The sequence below is a fragment of the Equus quagga genome, chromosome 1 (genome assembly GCF_021613505.1).
Source record: "Equus quagga isolate Etosha38 chromosome 1, UCLA_HA_Equagga_1.0, whole genome shotgun sequence".
In the NCBI taxonomy this organism is placed as follows: domain Eukaryota; kingdom Metazoa; phylum Chordata; class Mammalia; order Perissodactyla; family Equidae; genus Equus; species Equus quagga.
Genome location: NC_060267.1, coordinates 20,219,517 through 20,238,308, shown reverse-complemented (window position 1 = coordinate 20,238,308; position 18,792 = coordinate 20,219,517). Strand labels below are relative to the sequence as shown.

The window sequence follows — 18,792 nt, the reverse complement described above, 5'->3', positions numbered from 1 at the left end:
TCTCAATCCGAGCCAGAGCAGTAGTCAAAAATACGCCCCCAAAAGTCCAAGAGCCTGAAGCAGAAGCTGTTTGAAGGGCTCCTGTAGGACAAAGAAGCCACTGGGCAGGAGGCAGTCTCTGAGATGGGTGGTTTGGAAGTGTGGGCTAACAGCTGGCCGTCCTCTCTGCTGGCCCTATGCTGCCTAAGCACAGGGAGGATCCCCAAGATGTGCTGGGGGTAAATTCATGCCAATGAGCCCTGTGGGAGTGCTGAGTTCCCAAAGAAATAAAACTCTGACCAACAAGAAATGTAAGATCTCATATCCTTGCAACTGCCTTTCTTGACAACTCCAGTGGCCTTCCTTCTCCAAATAGTCTGGCCTCTGTTACTCAAGCTTCCGAACATTACTCTTGGCCTATCCACAGATAACTTCCCTCATTCTCTTCCATTCACATCCTTGAGCAGTTGTGGAGGGAGGCCAGCTGCCAAGCTGACCTGGACAAAGTTCTCTCAGGCAACGCTGACTTCTTGGTGAGTCATTCACTTGTGCCCATAGAATGCCCCATGTGGCCGCTCTCTCTTCGCTCCCTCCTCTCTATTTACTCCATTGCCTTTAAGCATTTTGAGTTTTCAGTGGCTGGACATCTGCCCCATTTCTCTGCTTCCCTTCACATCATGGCTCCTACAAATATCAGCTGGGTGAACTTCCTGAAAGGCAGAATATTCCTCAGGTTCCTGGATCCTCACCAGCCTGCTTTTTGCCTGCTACACTCCACAAGACCCATAATTAACAAGGTCCCTGAGAACCTCGGGGCTAGCAGACAAGAGAGCATTTCTCCACACTGTCTTTGTTAGTTTGGTGTTTGCAGCACAGAGCTTCACAGTGTCCTGACTAAAGAGGTATCAACAGGGAGGGAGAAGACAAGATGGAGAGGCCAACAATGGTCTGTTTCTCAACCCTGCCTTCCAGGACCTCCTCTTAAACTTCATCACAAGCTTCATTCTCTTCATCAAAAGGGTCCCTCTGATTTTCTTCTCTGTCCTTTACTTCTTTCCTTTTGTATGAGAGCCTGGACAAAGCCATCCATGACCACAGATCTATCCCATCCATAGATCATCCACTACAGATATATATAGTGGATATATATACAGACACTTTGTAGTGGACCTATGTATTTGCCCCCTCTGGCCTTACTTACACTATGGTTATTAACATACAACCAAGACATATACCATCTATAATCCTGCCCGTGACACCTTTGACTCACACTGGAAATACCATCTTTCTCTGAGGATGTCCAGTATTCCAGAGGAGCAGGAAGCAGAAACAACATGAAACAGCTTACAGGAGGAACTGGTCAGCAGTGGTCTCTGATTCCTGACCATAGGCCAATGGAACTGTGGTCACTGTCCAACCTTCATAATCACACTTTGGTTTGGTTATGAGGCTTGGACCTCCCAGGAATGACCACAACTAGCTCCCAGAGCAGTTTAATTTGACTATCTTAGAAGTCAACCAAACACTAAATGGTCAAATGGGATTACTGGCCCCTAGGGCTTAGAAAATTGCCAGTGACCCAACACTACAGTGGTGCTCTTTCCTTGAGAACTGCCTGAAAGGGCTGAGTGAACTCCTTGAGACCAAGGACTTGGCTGCATTTATCTTTGCATTCCCAAGGATGCAGTGCCTGACACAGAGAAGGTACCCACCACTAACATAGACTCTCCTTCTTGGGATCAGAATTTCACAGACAGATAGTAGTGACAACAGGATTCTCAAACAACTATTTGAACTAAACTAAAAAGGAAAAACAGCAAATAGATTTGGATGAAGCAAAAGAGGAGAAGTAGGGTGAGGGGGTAAAAGGAGAAAAGAAATTACATATATACAGTCCATTCTTGTTATCTGTGGGAGTTATGTTCTGGAAAGTCACTGTGAACACTGAGTTAGTGAATTCTGAACCACTGCTCCCAGTGGAAATACACAGTTAGGTTCCTGTGAACCTCTGGGCACATTTTCATCAAGTGATCAATACATAACCTTATTTCATGTGTGCTTTCTGTTTAAAGACAGCTTACTTAATATATAGTGTTGATTCACTAGCACTGAATTCATGGCCAAGAGCACTGCAGCTCACGTCTGAACAAAAGCTTACCTAACACACATATTATCTCTGAGGGCACATTGCAGCTTTCTTGCCTGTAAGAACACTTGACAGCACTTCAGCACTATGAGTGGGGATATCTTAGTGAGATCTTCATCAAAAAGTATAAAAGTGCAAAAAATGTGGCTATAAATAGACTGCAAAAAGGACACTTGTTTATAGCACGAGAGCTAAAACAGAAGGCAGAACGTCACCTGGTTGGATCTCAGCTTGAGCATCAGGAGACTCAACTTTTCACCACTCTGCATATGTCCATGAATGATCATGAAAGTGCTGCAAGTATTGATTTGGGGATTACAGTAAATTTTAGCAAGTGGGCAAATTTGCAAATATGGAATCCATGAATAATGAGGATCGACTGTGTGTGTGTCAGACAAAATTCTAGCCCCAAAACAACAGGGATGTTGGCTCTTCAGAAAGTGCAGCCTGGCCCAGTCATCAAGACAGGGACAGTAAAGACATAAGGCAGGCTGAGGACAAGGTAACAAGACAAAAGCACCTGTGCCCATAATGGGAGGCCTTGCAGGCAGGGTTGTGGCCATCAGCCAGCAACAGCATGAGGAAACCTAGTGTGAGAGATGGCAACTATGCCATTCCTGCCACCCAGATACCTAACATGCCCTTCCCAAGGATTCAGAGCCTAGTGGTTTGTCCGAGGGCAGCAGGCACAGGTGCATAGGTGTTGAGGCTATTCTCATGTGGAACTGACCTCCAATACGTCCTAACTGAACAAGCAGCCACATAAGGGTCCCATCTCCCAGAGCTGAACCCAGGGGTAGATGCCTGGGAAGAGAGGGAATGTAGGGATGGGGGTCCATCAACTAGCCAACCAGTCCCAAGAGCTGTTGGAGACCTTTGGGTTGCAGATTGGTGAGACGTGACCTTTGGTGAGAGTCTCCATATTGTCAGCTCCTAGCCCAATGCCTGGATCATTGATGCTCATTAAAATCAGGTGAGGGAGTGCGTGTGAAAGAAAAAACAAAAGGAGGGTTAATGGTCGGAGAGACTTTATTTTATTAGGGCAGGGTTCCACTAAGGACATCAGTATTGACCCATTAGGCTCAGCTCAAAAATATGTATTTACATTGTGCTTTATGTTTTTCAAAGCACTTTTATATATGTCATCTCATTAATCTTCACATTAGCTCTCTACTCTAGAAGGGCCATATATTAATACACCCATGTGGTTAGTTGAGGTAACTGAAACATAGAGAAGTCAAGAGATTTGAGCAACGACATACAGTTAATTAATGACACAGCCAGCACTACAGCCCACACCTTTCGGATTGGTTTGATGAGAGGAAGCAGGCCCTGATGTGTGCACTCAGACTCCTTCTCCATGATCACTCAGAAGGCAGCTCCTCCATTCCCAGGCCCTGGCAGAAGAGGGCCAAGGTGGGCTTGGGCTCTGGAAGGCCCACCCTGAAGGAACTGTGGGCTTCAGGCCAGAGGAATGAGAGATGTGGCAACAGGACCTAGAGTCAGCGATGCTGCTGGTCTGGTTCCCCAAGCTGGGGAGCAGTCTGCCGGGAAGCCAAGCAAGCAATTGGGGCCTGGCCAAACGTGCATTCAGCATCCACAGATGCTCTGCTACTCAGTGATTGCTCAGGGCAATGAAACTCCCCGGCCTGCTCATCAGGGGCAGAGGGCAGGTGCGTCAGGAGCCTGCCTTATAGAACCCGGGAGTTCCTGAGCTGGGAGGTAGTCCTGAGGCCTCTGATTCGCTCTGTCCTCAAAGCTGGTGAGCCCTTCAGTTCAGGGAACCAGGCCCATCTCTGTGTCCTTGTTCTGGACTAGATTCTCTCTCTCGTCTCTAATGGCTAACGTTCTGTCCTTCCCTTTCCTCACCTCCAATCAAGACTATTACACAGAAGCTCTCTTTTGGCTGCCTTCTTCTAGGCTTCTCTTTCTCTCTTTCTCTGTCTCTTCAGTATATGCCAAATGCTAATTTCTCATGGTTCCCATCCCAACCTGCAATCTGTCACTTTCCCATCCTCCCTCCCTGACTCTGGATGGGAACATCCTTCATTTGGCCTTTCCAGTTCTTTCCCATACTCTTTGCACTTGCAATGCTGGGCTCCCAGGAGAAGAGAAGAGGCAGCTGGTAGAGAAACTGGCCCTGACCAACCAGAAAGCTGGTGCATTACTGACACACCTGAGGATTCTGAGGTCGGCTTTCTAATCTGCGTGAGGACACGCACACAGATCAAGGATGGAGGCCCAACCAGGGATGCAGGTTTCCTTGTTCCAAGGAATGGTTTGATCTGGAGGGGAGGGCAAGCTCTGAGGCCAAATTCTTGGGCTTCTCCAAGGACATGCTTGTCTCTTAGATCAGGAAGCTGCGATCATCAACCGGTTAGGAGGTTTATTCCGGAAGGGCAGACACATGGGTTAGTGCAGGGGGCGGTGGGTAAACGGGTAATGGAAAGATGGGGACCTACCTAGCAAGGTCAGAAAAGCAATTTCTGAGAAGGTCAGAGGACACAGCTGGAGCTGAGGGGAGAGGAGAAAGAAGATACCCCTCACCAAGACGCTGTCGCTCCCAGTGGCTGTGAGCATGCTGGCATGTTCCATGGGCATGGTGAAGAAGGAGACATGGAAAATGCAGGGCTCCTCTTTATGGAAAACCTTGTTTCCTCTCCTTCCCCTCGCCCTTGGGGAGGACTCACCTGAAGAAACCTTTGCAGCCTTCGCAGGTCATAGCGTTGAAATGAAAGCCTGTGGCTCGGTCTCCGCACACCCCACAGATCCGGGGCACATTCCGGTCAAAGTCACCAGGGTCAGGCAGGGAAGTGCTGGCTGCCATCGCCTCCATCCCTGCAAGGACAGCAGGCAGGTCATGGCCAGAGCTGGAGTCAGTGCCAGGGCCATCTGGCATCCTTTGCACATCTCCACCCGCATCTCCTGGGAGTTCAGTGAAGCTGGGCAGCTCCCCAGGGCCCAGGCCCGAGCAGGATTTCTTTGGTGCCCTCACTTCATGGCTCTCTGTACCCCAGCTCACCCTTCTGACACTCCACTGGCCCTGAGCAGAAGCAGAGCTCCCTTACCCACAGCTGAAGGGACTCTGTGGGGCGCACTATGGTGAAGCTGCTCTTAGCCTGGCTTGGAATCAAACTGCCTGGGTTCAAAGGCTGCATCTGCCGCAAACGAGCCAGCTCCTTCAGGTGAGGTTCAGCCTCTCTGTACCCCACTGAAGAACCAACAGCGTTTTACTTTCTTGGGTGTGAGGAAGGATTACACGAAAGACCATTCACACACCACTCAGGAGCAGATCTGCAGCAGCTCAGACACCCCTATCTTGTCCAGCAACACCCCCAAGAGAAAAGGGGGAGCCCTCCAATAGCCTCACATGCAGAGCGAAACCCTCAGCCCCTCTTTTCTTGAGGGCAAGGGGAAAAGAACAGATCACAGGCCCAAATGAGATCTGTCATTGCAGTTGCGGCTCCTCGCAGCCACGTGGCTCAGGACTGACAGGCTTTGGGCCCTGCTGTCATGGTATCAAGCTCATCAAAATATTTTCCCTCTTCTTTTTTTGCAATACAAATTTAACACATTGTCCTGCACATCCTTCTGAGTAATGTGAGTCATACACAATTAACTGATTTTGTTTTCAGAGATGGTTTTGTCAACGGGCACAATCATCACCTAGAGATAGATTTCACGCTTAAGGAAAGGGAAGCAGAGAGAGAACAAAATGTAACAGCTTCAGGAAGTCCTTCTCAGGGAGCAGCTGACTTTACCCTCCCATCAGGCCCATCGGGCCCTCAGTCGCCACCGCTGATCCCGACCGCTGTCAGGCTCAGAGCTGCTTCTGGGGTTCCTCAGGGCCCCTCAAATAGTGTCAGACCTTGCTGCCTCGCAGTTTTATCTGAGTCCTCACAAGGGTCATTACAAGTTTAAGGGGCTCCTTGGCCCCAGGACAGGAAGGTCCGTCAGGTCAGAAGAAAAAGAAGAAAGCCAGTTATGAGGGGCGAGCACCCACTCCTGCCCATCCCGGGGCACCATGTCCTCCCACCCCATAGCAAGAGAGGTAGATTTGGGGATGTTCTGAGCTTCTCTTCAATGAGTAGCCCCAAGACCTCGAAGCCAGGGTTTTGCATATCAAAGCAGAGTAGAATCTCATCTCAGTTCATCTTCCTATCACCCCAATGAGGTGAGTCCTGTTATCATCACTCTCTTTACAAACCAGGCCAGAGAAGCCCAAACACTGAGGTACTTCTAGCAACCACGATCCCAAAATGCACAAAACAAATAATTAAAAAAAAAATTCCACACAGAGCTTCAAGCCAAAGGAAGGAGGTGGGACAGATTAGGACAGATATTGTCAGTCCCAAAGGGGTAGAGGGGACTCTGCTCACAGACAGACTTTCTCTCTCAGCTTTTCTTTTCCTGGGAACTTTAATGTAACAAGAGTGGCACTAGGGTCCATCCCAATCATAGCTAGACTGATACTTGCTAAACTATAATGTTTATATGTACACATATGCACAGAGAGAGAAACACCTGGGGAAAAAAAAAGAACAAAGGAATAATGAATAGAAACCTTCCAGGGAATGAGATTGGCAGGGGTGTGCAGAGGCATAACATAGTAGCCATATTCTATTTCTTTGAGTGGTAGATATATGGAGTCTCATTATCATTATTAAAACACTATTTTATGTTTTATCTGCCTGTCTGTATATATAAAACATTTTATAATTTTCAAACAGTTAAAAAGAAAAGAAAAAGTGCCTGTGGGTTTGCCAGCATTGTCCCCGTGGCCTATCTCAAGTCCCATCTGACTGCCAGGCTTCTAGAGCGGTGCACACATCCAAGACGCGGGCAGGGATCCCAGAGGCCCAATACCATTGTGGGGCCATAGGAGAAACTGTCTGGGAGGCTGTGGCTTAACCCCAGGTCGGCTGGGATGTTGCAACTCCTAGTCATCATGATGTTGCCACAGAGTCTGTATCATCTGTGCGACCAAACATCTGGTGGATTTGGTGGAAAAAAGAGAAATCAGATGTGGGGGTGGGGGGAATGTCAGTCAAATCAGTCCAGTGGGTGTTCAGCATCACATGGGCTCATTGGAGATGTTTTGAGACAACGGTGTTGGAACAACACGACACCATAGCGAGGCAACAGCGCCTTCCTGCAATGGGGTGAGGTTCTGCCTTGATGTCAGGAAGGCTCTTGGGCCCGGGAGTGGGGGCCCGAGCATGGGCTTAGGCCAAACAGAAGGCTGGACCCGGCAGCCAGAGGTCCACAGTGAACAGGACCATTTCAGGGGAACTGAGAGAAAACTCAGCCCTACATGGGGTTATCTGCTGCTCCCAAGGAGCTAGGGCCCAAGACTAGAGTCCAGAGGTGGAGAAGAGGCCCAGGCATCTGTGGCCTGAGAGTTGGCCGTCCCAGGAATGACAGGCAGAGACTGTGGAGAACAGGAGAGAGAAAGGGGAGGTGAGAGGTGGACGGGAAACATCAAGATGCTGGACGGTGCCCTGGGGTCCCAGGCTGGGAGTCAGCAAGGCCCTCCCCTTGGAGCTCTTCTCGGAGCTCCCACCCCAACTCCAGCAGGGCTCTGGGTCTCAGCTGCGGGCTGCCAGGCTGCTGCGGATTCTGCTGACACAGGACCTGCCTTTGCAGAGCCCGGGTAGGATCACCTTCCTAGGCCCACCCCTGCCCCAGGAAAACAGAAAGCCAGGGAGGTTGTGGTGATGAGGGAACAGGCACCTGAAGGAGCAGGGGACAGGTAAGTCGAGTCCAGGGGTGCCCTTCGGTGAGGTCTCACAGACACGTCCAACCCAAAAGACTCTGAAATGGAAAGGGAAAAACATTTTATCTACAGATTAGCACCGACCCCATAGCCAGTCCTCTATGAGCTCAACAAGCAGGTACAAGCAGCTCCTTCTAGGGACTTTAATCCTCAGATCAGGGACTGAAAACGTGACAGAAGTGGCTTGTTGGGGGCAGGTGTGCCATGTCATCGCTGGCAGGGGTGAGGGGCGGGAGCCTCGCTGCAGCCAGGAACAGCCCACCCTTAAGGCAGGGAGTAGCAAGAAGCAATGGGAAGGGGTGAGCGCAGCCACCAGCACGTGGCAAAAGGAAACAGCCTCCCTGCTGTGGGTTCCCCTTCTCCTTCCACAGCGGAGGGTGTGAGGAGGGAGGAAGGGCTTCTTTCTGAGGGAGCTCTGCTGCTTCCACGGCCCCCACCCTACATTTTAGGGATGCTCGGAGAAGCAGACCCAGAAGGCAGCCTGGCATGCTGCTGAGGAGGGGAAGGAGACCAGCGCCCCAAGCAGGACTGCAGAGGAGCTGGGGCTGGCGCAGGCTGGGATGGCAGCCCAGGGCCTGGCCTCTTGGGCTGGCTTCAAAGACAAGGTGTCTGGGATCTCCCGTCGGTGGAGACTGAGTGTAGGCGGAGCAAGTGCTGCAGGGGTTAAATACAGCAATGCACAGCTTTCAAACAGGATGTTTTCTGCCACTTTTAGCTCTTCCCCAGACATGCTCAACACCCCCGGCCTCAGCGAAGGCTGAAGGTGGGCTGACTCTGGTGCCCAGACTCTGAGTCTTAGTGGCATGATGGATCACCAAGAATTCCACCCTCCTCACTTCTACCCACAGCTAGCCCTTCTTGTCTATCCATAGAGACAGACAGACAGACACCCATACACACCCTTCCTCCCTTCACGGATGCCAACAGGAGGTGGCTGGGAAGATAATAGATATGCAGGTGTCTGACCTTGAACCCTGGCAAACGCCTTTAAGCCAAACTGCAGATGGGGAAGGTCCCGACCCCCAGCCTTTGTTTCTCTGCCTCCCAGTGGCTTGACTAGGCAGGGAAGGGGAGAGACCAATGGGTTTCTAAGCCCTGGGCCCAGACCTAGGACTGCCAGCCCAGTGAGCCCATTTGCCACCCTCTTGGACACTGGCAGCCTGCGAGGAACAGCTGAGGAAAATGCTGGTGGACGATGAGCTGAGACAATCTGAGCTATGCTGGCCCACTCCCCAGGACCATGGTTGGAGCAGGTGTACCTGCAGGGGACAGACATGTTGCCACTTACCCCCAAGCCAGGCTGGCCTTTGCTCACTCTGCTTGTACTGCCCAGGGCCTCCAGCTGACCATGCTCTTCTGGATTCTACCCCATGGCCTTATCAATTTCCCAGACTCCCTGCTTGTTCCTCAGGAAGACTAAGGTGAGGGCCAAGTGGGTACAGAAAGGACCACTGCTTTCCTGTCCTCAACCCCTAAGATCTTCGGAAGTCAGACTTGAGATCCAGGTAGACCACCACCTGTGAGCTTCAAAAATGGTGTATGGAGCACTGACTGTGTGCAGCCTGCTGAGCTCCACATACAGCATCTCACAACAGTCCTGTGAGGCAAGGAGCAGTCCCACTTCACAGAGGGCAAAACCGAGGTCCAGAGCACTTTGAGTGACTTGCGCAGGGTCCCATGATGGTGCTGGGGCCAAAGGAGGACAGGCTGACTGCAATGTCCAAGTGCTTCCCTTGCCTCCTGACTCCTCCCTTTCAGGTGATAATCATCAACGCAGATGCTATTGCTCTGTGCTGGGCCCTGCTCCAAGTTCTTCAGTGCGCTCACTCACTTAATCCTCTCAACAACCTCACAGGCGGGTACTGTTATTATCCATGTTTAGGCATGGGGAAACTGAGGCACAGAGAAGTTGATTGTTTTGGGGGTCTGGATTTAAACCAAGGGAGCTTAGAGTCTCTGCTCCACTGCCTTTCCTAAGTGAACTACCTCAGTCATTTCCCCACCCTAAGCCCTGGACGCCCTTCACTTCCACGAAGTCAGGGAGCAACGGAGAAAACCATCCCCAGCTCATGACGGAAGAACGTTATGGCACTTCCCCTTTCAAGGCTCCCAAGATCAAGGGAGGGCAGGCCTCAGCCAGGATCCCCTTTCTGCCAGCCAGCCCCTCCTATCAGGGAGAATCCCATTCAACAGGCAGGCCTCTCCTCCCCATGTCACTGTGCTATGCGGTGGTCCTTTTAGGAGAGATCATCCTCCATCGAGCCTTTGGGTCCAAGGGCATGAAAAGTGGGGCAAAGATAACAGAGCAACAAAAGGACAAGTGGAAAAAAAAGATTAATATCACCCTCCTTTGCCACGTCATACAATCCTCCACCCCACCCCCAATTCATGTTCTGAGTACATAGAACATCCCACTGCTTTTGCTGGGGCTGTCCCCAGAGCAACCCCCTCTTGCCCCGGCTTTAGAAATTCCCAAACCCCCAGCACTGAGCCTTGAAGAAGCAGAGGAGGAGCTCAACTCTCCAGAAAGCCCCTGGCATCCATTTCTCTGGGGTCTGCAGCCCACATCAAAACCCCTGGCTGAGCCTGACCCCAGTCCTGACCTTGCCTCAGCAAGAAATGAGGATGTAATGTGTTTCCTTCCAGTCATTGAAGCCACAACCACTGCTTCTCCTACACGTCTGCCTGTGAGCTCACATAACAAGCATGCCATCTTCCAGGGGCTTCCACGAAATGAGCATCCTCAGGCAGAGTCTCGGCTAAGACAGTCTGGTGGGGTGGTGGCTGTGGCAGGTCCTGGGCAGAGCCCTGGCAAGACAAGGATCAAAGTGCTGCTGGCCTCAGTTTAACTCCGTCACATTCACTGGACCCTCCTCGGAGTCCTGAGGGTGGTAAGGCAGTGACTATGGGAGGACACACAGTGGACAAGACGTCTGACCTCTAAGGTCTTTTCTAACTCTGAAAGTGTGCAACTGCAAGGCCAGAATCCCCATCATGGTGAGGCCTTAAGACCATTCAGAAAGTGAGATTCCCTCACTGAGCTTTCTTCCTGACGCCCTCAGTAACCGGATGAGCCCCAACATAAGGCTGGTGCAGGTGAGGCCCACTCACCCCCAGATGCTAAGGACCAGGAAGGGGATGAGTGATCGTGGCCCCTAATGGGCCCCACGGAGAATGGGAGCCCAGGAGAGGGGACCTCACTCAGCCAGGTTGGGACTAGAGTGATCAAAACTGGGCTTTCAAACTGTTGACATTGGCTCAAAGCTCCTCCTCCTTCTAGAGAGAAACAGAAAGCCAAGTGATTTCCCAGCAGAGAAGGAGAAAATTCTTCTTCCTAAAATTGGCACACACAGAGTCAGCCACATGTGGGGCTCTCCATGGAGCAGATAGGCGCATGTGTACGCCAGCCACAACTGCACATCGGCTTGCATACGAGCTTCTTTTTCTTGCTGTTTTCACTTCATCATCCTTTCAACTCTGCCCAGAGTTTTAAAACACTGTATGACCTACCTTACTTTTTATTTGTCATCTCTTTATTCTAGTGTAACTTCGGCACAGCAATATCATGGGCAGCTAAGGTGATGCCCTCTCTTCCTTCTCTGCCATCCCCAACATATATCCACATTCTTTTTCCAGAACAGTCTCAGCATTACCTCCCCGAAGAAGCTGAGGACGAATAGAATGGAAAAGAGGGAAAGGGAAGAGGAAAGTGCACTGTATAAACAGAACTTGTGAGGGCAAGTAGTTTGCTCTTGCCCTCATCGTCTCCCCAGCTCCTCCACACACACATATTTCAAATATGGGTGAGAGTGTTGGACAAGATCTCCTGCAGACTACAATGTCCGAAGTCAAACCAACAGATACCAGTGATCTCAGAATATCTCAGGATTGGAAGGAAACTTACCACCACCTAGTCCAATCATCTTAAATCCCTACAATAAGATTCTAGCCAGTTTTCCAGCCTGTCCTTGAATATTTTTCTTGTTGGAGAGCTATCTCTCACGGCAATCCATTTTCTTTGGATGGATCTATGCTTAGAAAGTTCTTCATTATGCACAGATGAAATAGTCCCTGTAGCTTTCAATCACTGGTCCTAGACCAGCTCTTTGCAGCCATCTAAGACAAACCTAAGATAAATCTTCTAGGCCATTCCCATAGGGTCTGTGGAGGAGAGGTTGGTGAGGCCACAGCATGGAGGCAACGCACAAATGAGAAAAAAGGGCCCATTCCTTATCTGCCAGAAAATTGCCATTAAAAATATAAAAATCTATGATGTCTGTGATGTGAATGAGGTTGCAGGGGAGAAGCAGAGGAAGCTCAGCCTGGGCGACATTGGATTTTCATTTAGACCTGGTAAACTTGCCAGGAATGGTCATGATTCCCACAAGGGCACTAAGGCAGGTGGTGAGTGCAGACAGCATCTGCCTCTGTGGCTTTCACCTGGAAAGAGCAGTTTCCAGCCCGTGAAAAGGGCTCTGTGGAAGAGCACTGGGTGGCTGTATGAGCTCCACCAAGCCTGCCTGCCTCCTCCGTCTTCAGTTCAGTTGTTTCCAGGGGAGGCTGGCCCCCAGCACTGCAGCTCTAAGAACACCCGTGAGGTGTACCCAACTATTTAACTACCGACCGAACCATGGGAAATTAAGTAGCAGATGACCCAACAGTTGCAGGAGGGAGTTTACCCCTGAAGGTGCCTCTTAATTAACCCTTCGGTGACTGGACATCACCTTTGAGAACCTGATAAAGGTCATGGACTGACACCGCATACAATGTCAAAGTTAGTGGGTCACTCCATTGAAACCAGGCTACAAACTCCCACTCTACGGGCCATTCACCAAGATTCTTTCTTGGTTGACTGTCCTGTCACTCTAGGGAGCACGGGCAGCTTCTTGGAGCTGAGCAGAACCCAGAGGCAGGAACCCACAAGGCCCCAGGCAGTGGGGCAGGAGATACACAGCTTACTTAGATATATTTCCACTTCTTATCGACAACAATTATTCCTGCAAGCTGCTTTTTTTTCCAGTGGAAACTCTGCCCTCAGCTTTGTCAACAAGATTTCTGGGTTGATTACTGCTCTCCAGGTAACAGGCAGGCCATGCCCTGTCACTGCCAGAAAGCGTGGGCAGCGACAGTGGCTGATGAAGCAGAGGGAACCCGCCCATTCACAAGCTGCAGCCCAATCTCTCTGGTTTTACAGTTGAAGAAATCGAGGCCATCAGAGAGGAAGTGACTCGTCCAAGGGCACACAACAAGGGAGAACGCTTCTCCACTGCCACCCTGGCCCAGTCCTAAGACTTCTCCTCACCAGCTTGCACAGCTTCCAGGGGGACAGAGCTGGAGAGAAAACGGGCCATGGGAGGAGGGGGGAATTTCCTTCTTCAGAGGAGGGGAGTTGTGGCGAGGCCACGCAGGAGGCTCTGATGTAGATTACAGTGGGATCACCCAACAGTGACTTCATCCTTACAAGCAATTCAGAGAAACAAAGAGGTGGGTGAGGGTTACTGACTCACTCCTGCCTGACCCACTCCAGCTCCCGGCTCCAGACTCCATGGCCTAAAGAGATGGACAAGGTCTCAAGACCATCAGGGAGTATTTTGGAGGGAAGTGGGATATGCCTGGCCTGCTCTCTCTCCCTCCTCTGGGTGGCTTTCCTGGGATACGAGGATAGGGGTGCTTCCCTAGGGTATCTGCTACAGCCCACAGTTGATGGGACATGGAGGTTCTTTGTCCAGTGACTTGGAGACCAAGGAATAGAAACTGAGGCAGCCCAAAGGGACAGCACCAAGAATACAGAGAGAGCGGGTATAGCCCAACTCTGGGGAGACCTGAGCTCCTGCTATTGCTGTTGCAGCCAGTTTCTAAGTGGGATTTTCAAAAAAACCCGATGGCCTCAGGACGACAGGAGAGAGCTCCTTCTTTCTCCCAAGTGTCTGCCAAGCCCAGTTTTCACTGCCCCTGGGGGCCTCTCTCAGGCTAAGCGTCTTTCTTAGGGCTGGGCCCCCAGCCCAAGTCCACAGAGGCCCGAGTCCATCTCTGCTCAGACACATGGCTTTGAGGCCCACCTCACCCCAGGCCACCATGGCCAGCCTTCCTTGCCTTATTTTCCTTCTGGGACCAACATGATCTCTGAATCACTCAGACTCTTCCTGTACTGAAAGGTCGTACCCCACCCAGGTCCTGCCACCTCCAAGATATTGGGGATCATTGGCATCAGATCCCTTGCTGACCTCCACAACCACCTTGGCCAGACTCACACCCTTGGCTACCTAACTACCATCCAGCTTCCTCCAAAGCCCACCTGCGTCCTCATCTACAAAGAGGAACATGATGGTGCCTGGGTCACAGGGCTGCTTGGGGACCAAGATCTCTGCGTAGCACTCAGCATGGTGCCCTGCACACGGTAGCTTTATAGAAGTTACCTCTCATTGTAAGGGTTGTAACTGTTGTTAGTACAACTCTTGGAGAGTTCGAGGCCTGGTAGACGAGAAGACTGGCAGGTCCCAGAGAGGAGCTGTGGAGGGCAGGAAGCCTGCCTTCTGTCCCAAATGCTCCACCCCAAACAAACATTGTCCAGAAACCCACATTTCTGCTGAACTGGGGAAAAACTGACCACCCCACTCATTGGCTGTGGCTTCCAAAAACTAGCTGCTCCAGATGGGGAGGAATGGGTCAGTCGAATCTCTCCCCAACAGCAAAGAAGCTGAGTCACACATCTGGATATTTCCTCTGCAAGGAAGATAAGGGCCGCGGCTCCCAAGGAGACACTGATTACTAACCCCTTCTGCTCATCATCCTTCCTTTCCCCTCTAACCTAGCACCATCTCTCTCCTACCTCCTCTGTCATCTAGTGCTTGTCACCCATCTGTCACGCATCTGTTCTTCCCGTAGTGGGACCTGAAACTCAGCAGCCCCGTGATACCCCCTGTCCGTTATCAGGGCAACCTCACCCCACTCCCGCCCACCAGCACATGCAGCAGAAGGCAGAGAGCTGGGAAAGGCTGAGGTGGGGGGCCTGGGGATTGGAGCTAGGAGTAGCAGTGAGGGCTGCTCTGGCAGGAGGGTGGCCTGCTGTGGCCCCTAACCCCAATACTGGGCTGGCTCTGACTCAGTGGGCCTGGATTTCTGGTTGCTCCCACCTCTTGGAGGCCTTGGAAGGCCATTCACTTATCCTAGGATAGACTCTGAGGCCTGTGTCAGAATCAGGGAAGGATCCCCAGGTCCTCTGAGATGGGCAGGGCTAGGATAAGTCTCTACCAGGCAGTTCCAGTCCCAAAAGGAGCTGACTGACGCAAAGACATCCTCTCAATCTTCTGGGTAAGCAGTGAGGAGGTGGACACTTCTCACATATTCATGAAGTTCTCAGGGCCTGGCCAAGAGGGCAGGTTCCATTCTCCTTGGAGGGCAGAGCAGTCACCCCAAGGTGACACCGGCTGCACCTCTGTTCCTGATTAGAATGATTTCCCCCCAAGAGCTTTTCCAGAGCTTCTGTTTGGTCAGGGTTCCAGCCATCCTTCTGTATAGATTTCTTCTTGGGGACTCCCTTGGAGTGCCCGGGAGGCTGCAGCATTTCTTCTTGGCCTCACACTGTGGTGGGCATTCGTTCTGGCCTCTGATACCTTATCTTTGATGGTTATCCTTGCCTGGTTTTAAGCACTTTCTACTACATGGCAAGCCCTGTACTAGATGTCAGAGACACAATGGTGAGCAAGACATAGACCCTGCCCTCTTGAAGCTTACAGTCTACTGGGGAAGACAGAGAGGAATGTACAGCTGGGTACAATCTGTGCTATGATGCAAGTAAGCACAGGTGTGACGGGAGCGCATGGGAGGGCAGGCAACCGGCCTGTGTCAGTGAGCCAGAGCAGGCCCTTCAGAGGAGGGTACTTCTCACCCTTTCAACTGAGACAAGAAGGATGGTAATTTAATATGACGGTGGTAAGAAGGGTGATGAGGATTCCAAGCAGATAACAGCATGTGTGCAAAGGCTACAACGCAAAAGGGAAAGGGCATGTCGGAGGCAGAGAAACTAGTCCCGATGGCTGGAGAGAGAGGGGCACCAGGAAGAGATGAGCCAAAGGATCGTACTCATTTCAAAGATCTGTTTGGGGTATCAGTCTTTCCAGGGCAGCCAGATATGGTTGCTGGGCACGGGGAGAGCTGAGTTACCACGCAGCCAACAGACCCCTAGACCTGCCTCCATTGTCCACTCGGCTCTCTGCTCTTTCCCAGTCAACAAGGTCACTTCCTTGTTGCCAGGAATCGCTCTAAGGAAGGGTATCAACCACAAACGTGTCGTTTGTGAAACAATGGTCACAAACAACCTGCACTGTGGACATGTGTGGGAAGTCCCCTACACGTGTGGGCACATGCCAGCCCAAACCCTGAGTATGGACGTCACACTCACAGCTGGCTGTCGTAACACAAGCCCAGCCTTCCCCTTGGAGCTATAATTGAAGATAATCTTCTTGTTTCAACATTTCAGGCCAAAACGTCCTAATCCGTCTGGAAGATTCTTCCTTAGGGCCACAAAGTGGTAGGAAATAGCTGCCTTTGTCCCAACCCATGAGCCTTCTCCAAACTCCAAGCCTCCTCCTTCAGCCCCACCCTTTGGCCACCTTCCTCCTCCTGGTTTTTCCTTGGTATCCAGGGGCAAAGGAGGAACAGATTTGATGCACAGAGCAGCTTTCAGTGCTGCCTCAGAGCACAGGAGGAGCCACACCAGGGTCTCCAGAGGAACCACCTCTTTCTCTCCCCAGCAGTCAGCTGAGGCTCCTCCCAGGGCTGCCGTGAGCCAGGCCTGCTGCCCACCTGGGCATGCGCACCAGGCAACAGAATTTCTCCTCCCTTCACTCAACACTCTTCCCAGCAGAGGCAAACATCCCCAGAGAAGGAATCTGATGGCCCAGCTCAGAGCCTGTGCTCAGTTAAATGAGCTGTGAGTGAAACTGCTCCAGCTGGCTGGGCAGGCTCCCCTCTGTCTGCTGGAGTGGCTGCCAGTCAGTCAGGTGGCCCAGTGGGCAGCATTCTAGCGGAGGAGGCTGGTGGCTGTGGCCCATCACTGCCCCTAGGGGGAGGTGGCAGCCCCTCCCCCTGCTGCTCCCCATCCCAACTTCTCCCAGAACTCCCCATGACCTGAAGAACAGCTCTGCAGCCAGGCTCTTCAGGAGCCCAGGATTGAAGTTTAACAGACACGAAATAATTCCCTCTAGGGAGCTATTTTCTGCCCAGCTTTGGGAACAATAGCTCAGGGTGGCAGGCGGCGGGGGTAGGCATGGGGAGGAGGCTGTCCACCCATCACTTGAGGGCCTTTCCCATGCCCACTCTGCATCCCCCAGGAGCAGGATTTTCAGGGAGGTGGGCACCTCAGTCGGGGGCTCTGCAGCCGCCAGGTGCGGAGTGAGGGCAGCACGTAAGGGAAGGCCTGGGGGAGCTGGGGGCTCCCTGCACTCTGGGTTTCAACGCTCCATGGCCACTGCTCTCTTGTGGAATGGAGGAAAGAAGAGGAAGAGAACACTGCTACTTTATAAAGCCTCAAAGAGGGGGTTCTACACACGTTTGCCTGTCTCCCAAGACTGTTGTAGCAGCTGAGATAAAATAAAGTGTGTCATAAAAATTGTCACCGTCCATCAAAGTGTTAGTTATTAGTTTACTATTATTCCCTGAGTATTTAAGAGGAGGAGGAGGACTAAACGCAGGCATCAAGTACAAGGCTGCGAGAAAGCGTTTTGAAGTATTACGTGCAGTGTGGTCCTCCCTCTGGCAGCACGAGGTCCTCACAGCCCGGGAGAGCCCAGGGCACCGGGCGGGTTTCATTTCATGCGTGATAAGCATCATTCATCACTGACTAAGTCCAGTCCCCAAATTCCACTCTTTCTTTGCCTAGAGACCCTTTCCTGGACTGTTAGCTTCCTTTTGATTTCTCTACCCAGAACTTACTAATATCTATGGGAAATTATCTGACGGGGAAGACAGAGTGAGGGAGGAAGGAGGGAGCGAGGAAGGGAGGGCCGGAAGGAGGAGAGAGGGGGATAATGATATTCATGGAATATGGTTAGACTGAAAGATTTCATTATAGCTCTCCAGAAAGAAACACCCTGCATGGTAAAGTATTATCACTTGCTGGGAGGGGTACCCGTGGAGAGTGATCCTTCCTGCCTTTAGTAAGGAATTCTACATAAACATAACAGTCACCTGTTAAAGGAAAGAAACTGCCAGAAGACACACTGGAAGCCTGTGGCCCCACCTAACCACAGATGTGTTCTGTTTGCCATCCCACCCTCCCCAGTGATTATAAATTTTTTAATTAGTTGTCAATGTTTAAAAAAAAATAGAGATTTCACTTTTGAAAAAACTCTGGACGTCCAGCTTCCTATAAAAAGGAAGTGGATCATCTGACCACAGTGGGCTGCAGTGCCAGTGGCAACCCTGCCGGTCTGAGGCAGGGCTGCCCCTCTATGCCAAGCCTGTGCCCTCTGGTCCATCCCACCAGGGTCTGCATCCCTCCAGCCTCACTCATTACCCACCCAGCCCTGGTTCCCGGAAGCAGCCCAGCGACAGCAGAGCTCTGTGGCCAGGGAGACGTGGTTAAGAGAATGGGCTCTGTAGGCAGCCTGCCTGGGTGCCAACCCTGGCTTCCCTCCCTGCCAGCTGTGGGACCAGAACCAATGACCTGAGCTCTCTATGCTTCTGTTTCCTTGCCTGTAAAATGAGAAAAATAACAATACCTACCCTAAAGGCCCATGAGGATTAAATAAGATAATGCATACGAAGTGCTTAGCATGGTGCTGGGCTTGTGGCATCTGCTCAGGAAACATTACTGCTTGTTTTTGTGCACCGTTGGTTCAACAACTGGGAAGAATTCATCTGAGTTGCAGCTCAGCTTTTTTTTGTTTTT

At 51.3% G+C, this 18,792-nt stretch overlaps 1 protein-coding gene across 2 annotated transcripts in view; it reads right to left on the bottom strand.

The window, feature by feature from the left end:
• The window catches only part of VDR (vitamin D receptor), a 53,864-nt gene that overhangs the window by 26,581 nt on the left and 8,491 nt on the right, over nucleotides 1–18,792 (bottom strand). For both annotated transcript variants that reach the window (XM_046669633.1, XM_046669641.1), the window contains 2 exons: nucleotides 7,859–7,939; nucleotides 4,816–4,963 (listed from right to left, as the gene is read on the bottom strand). In XM_046669633.1, the coding sequence (XP_046525589.1) occupies nucleotides 4,816–4,961 (146 nt within the window). In that variant the 5' untranslated portion in view covers nucleotides 4,962–4,963; nucleotides 7,859–7,939. The remainder of the gene's footprint in view (nucleotides 1–4,815; nucleotides 4,964–7,858; nucleotides 7,940–18,792) is intronic.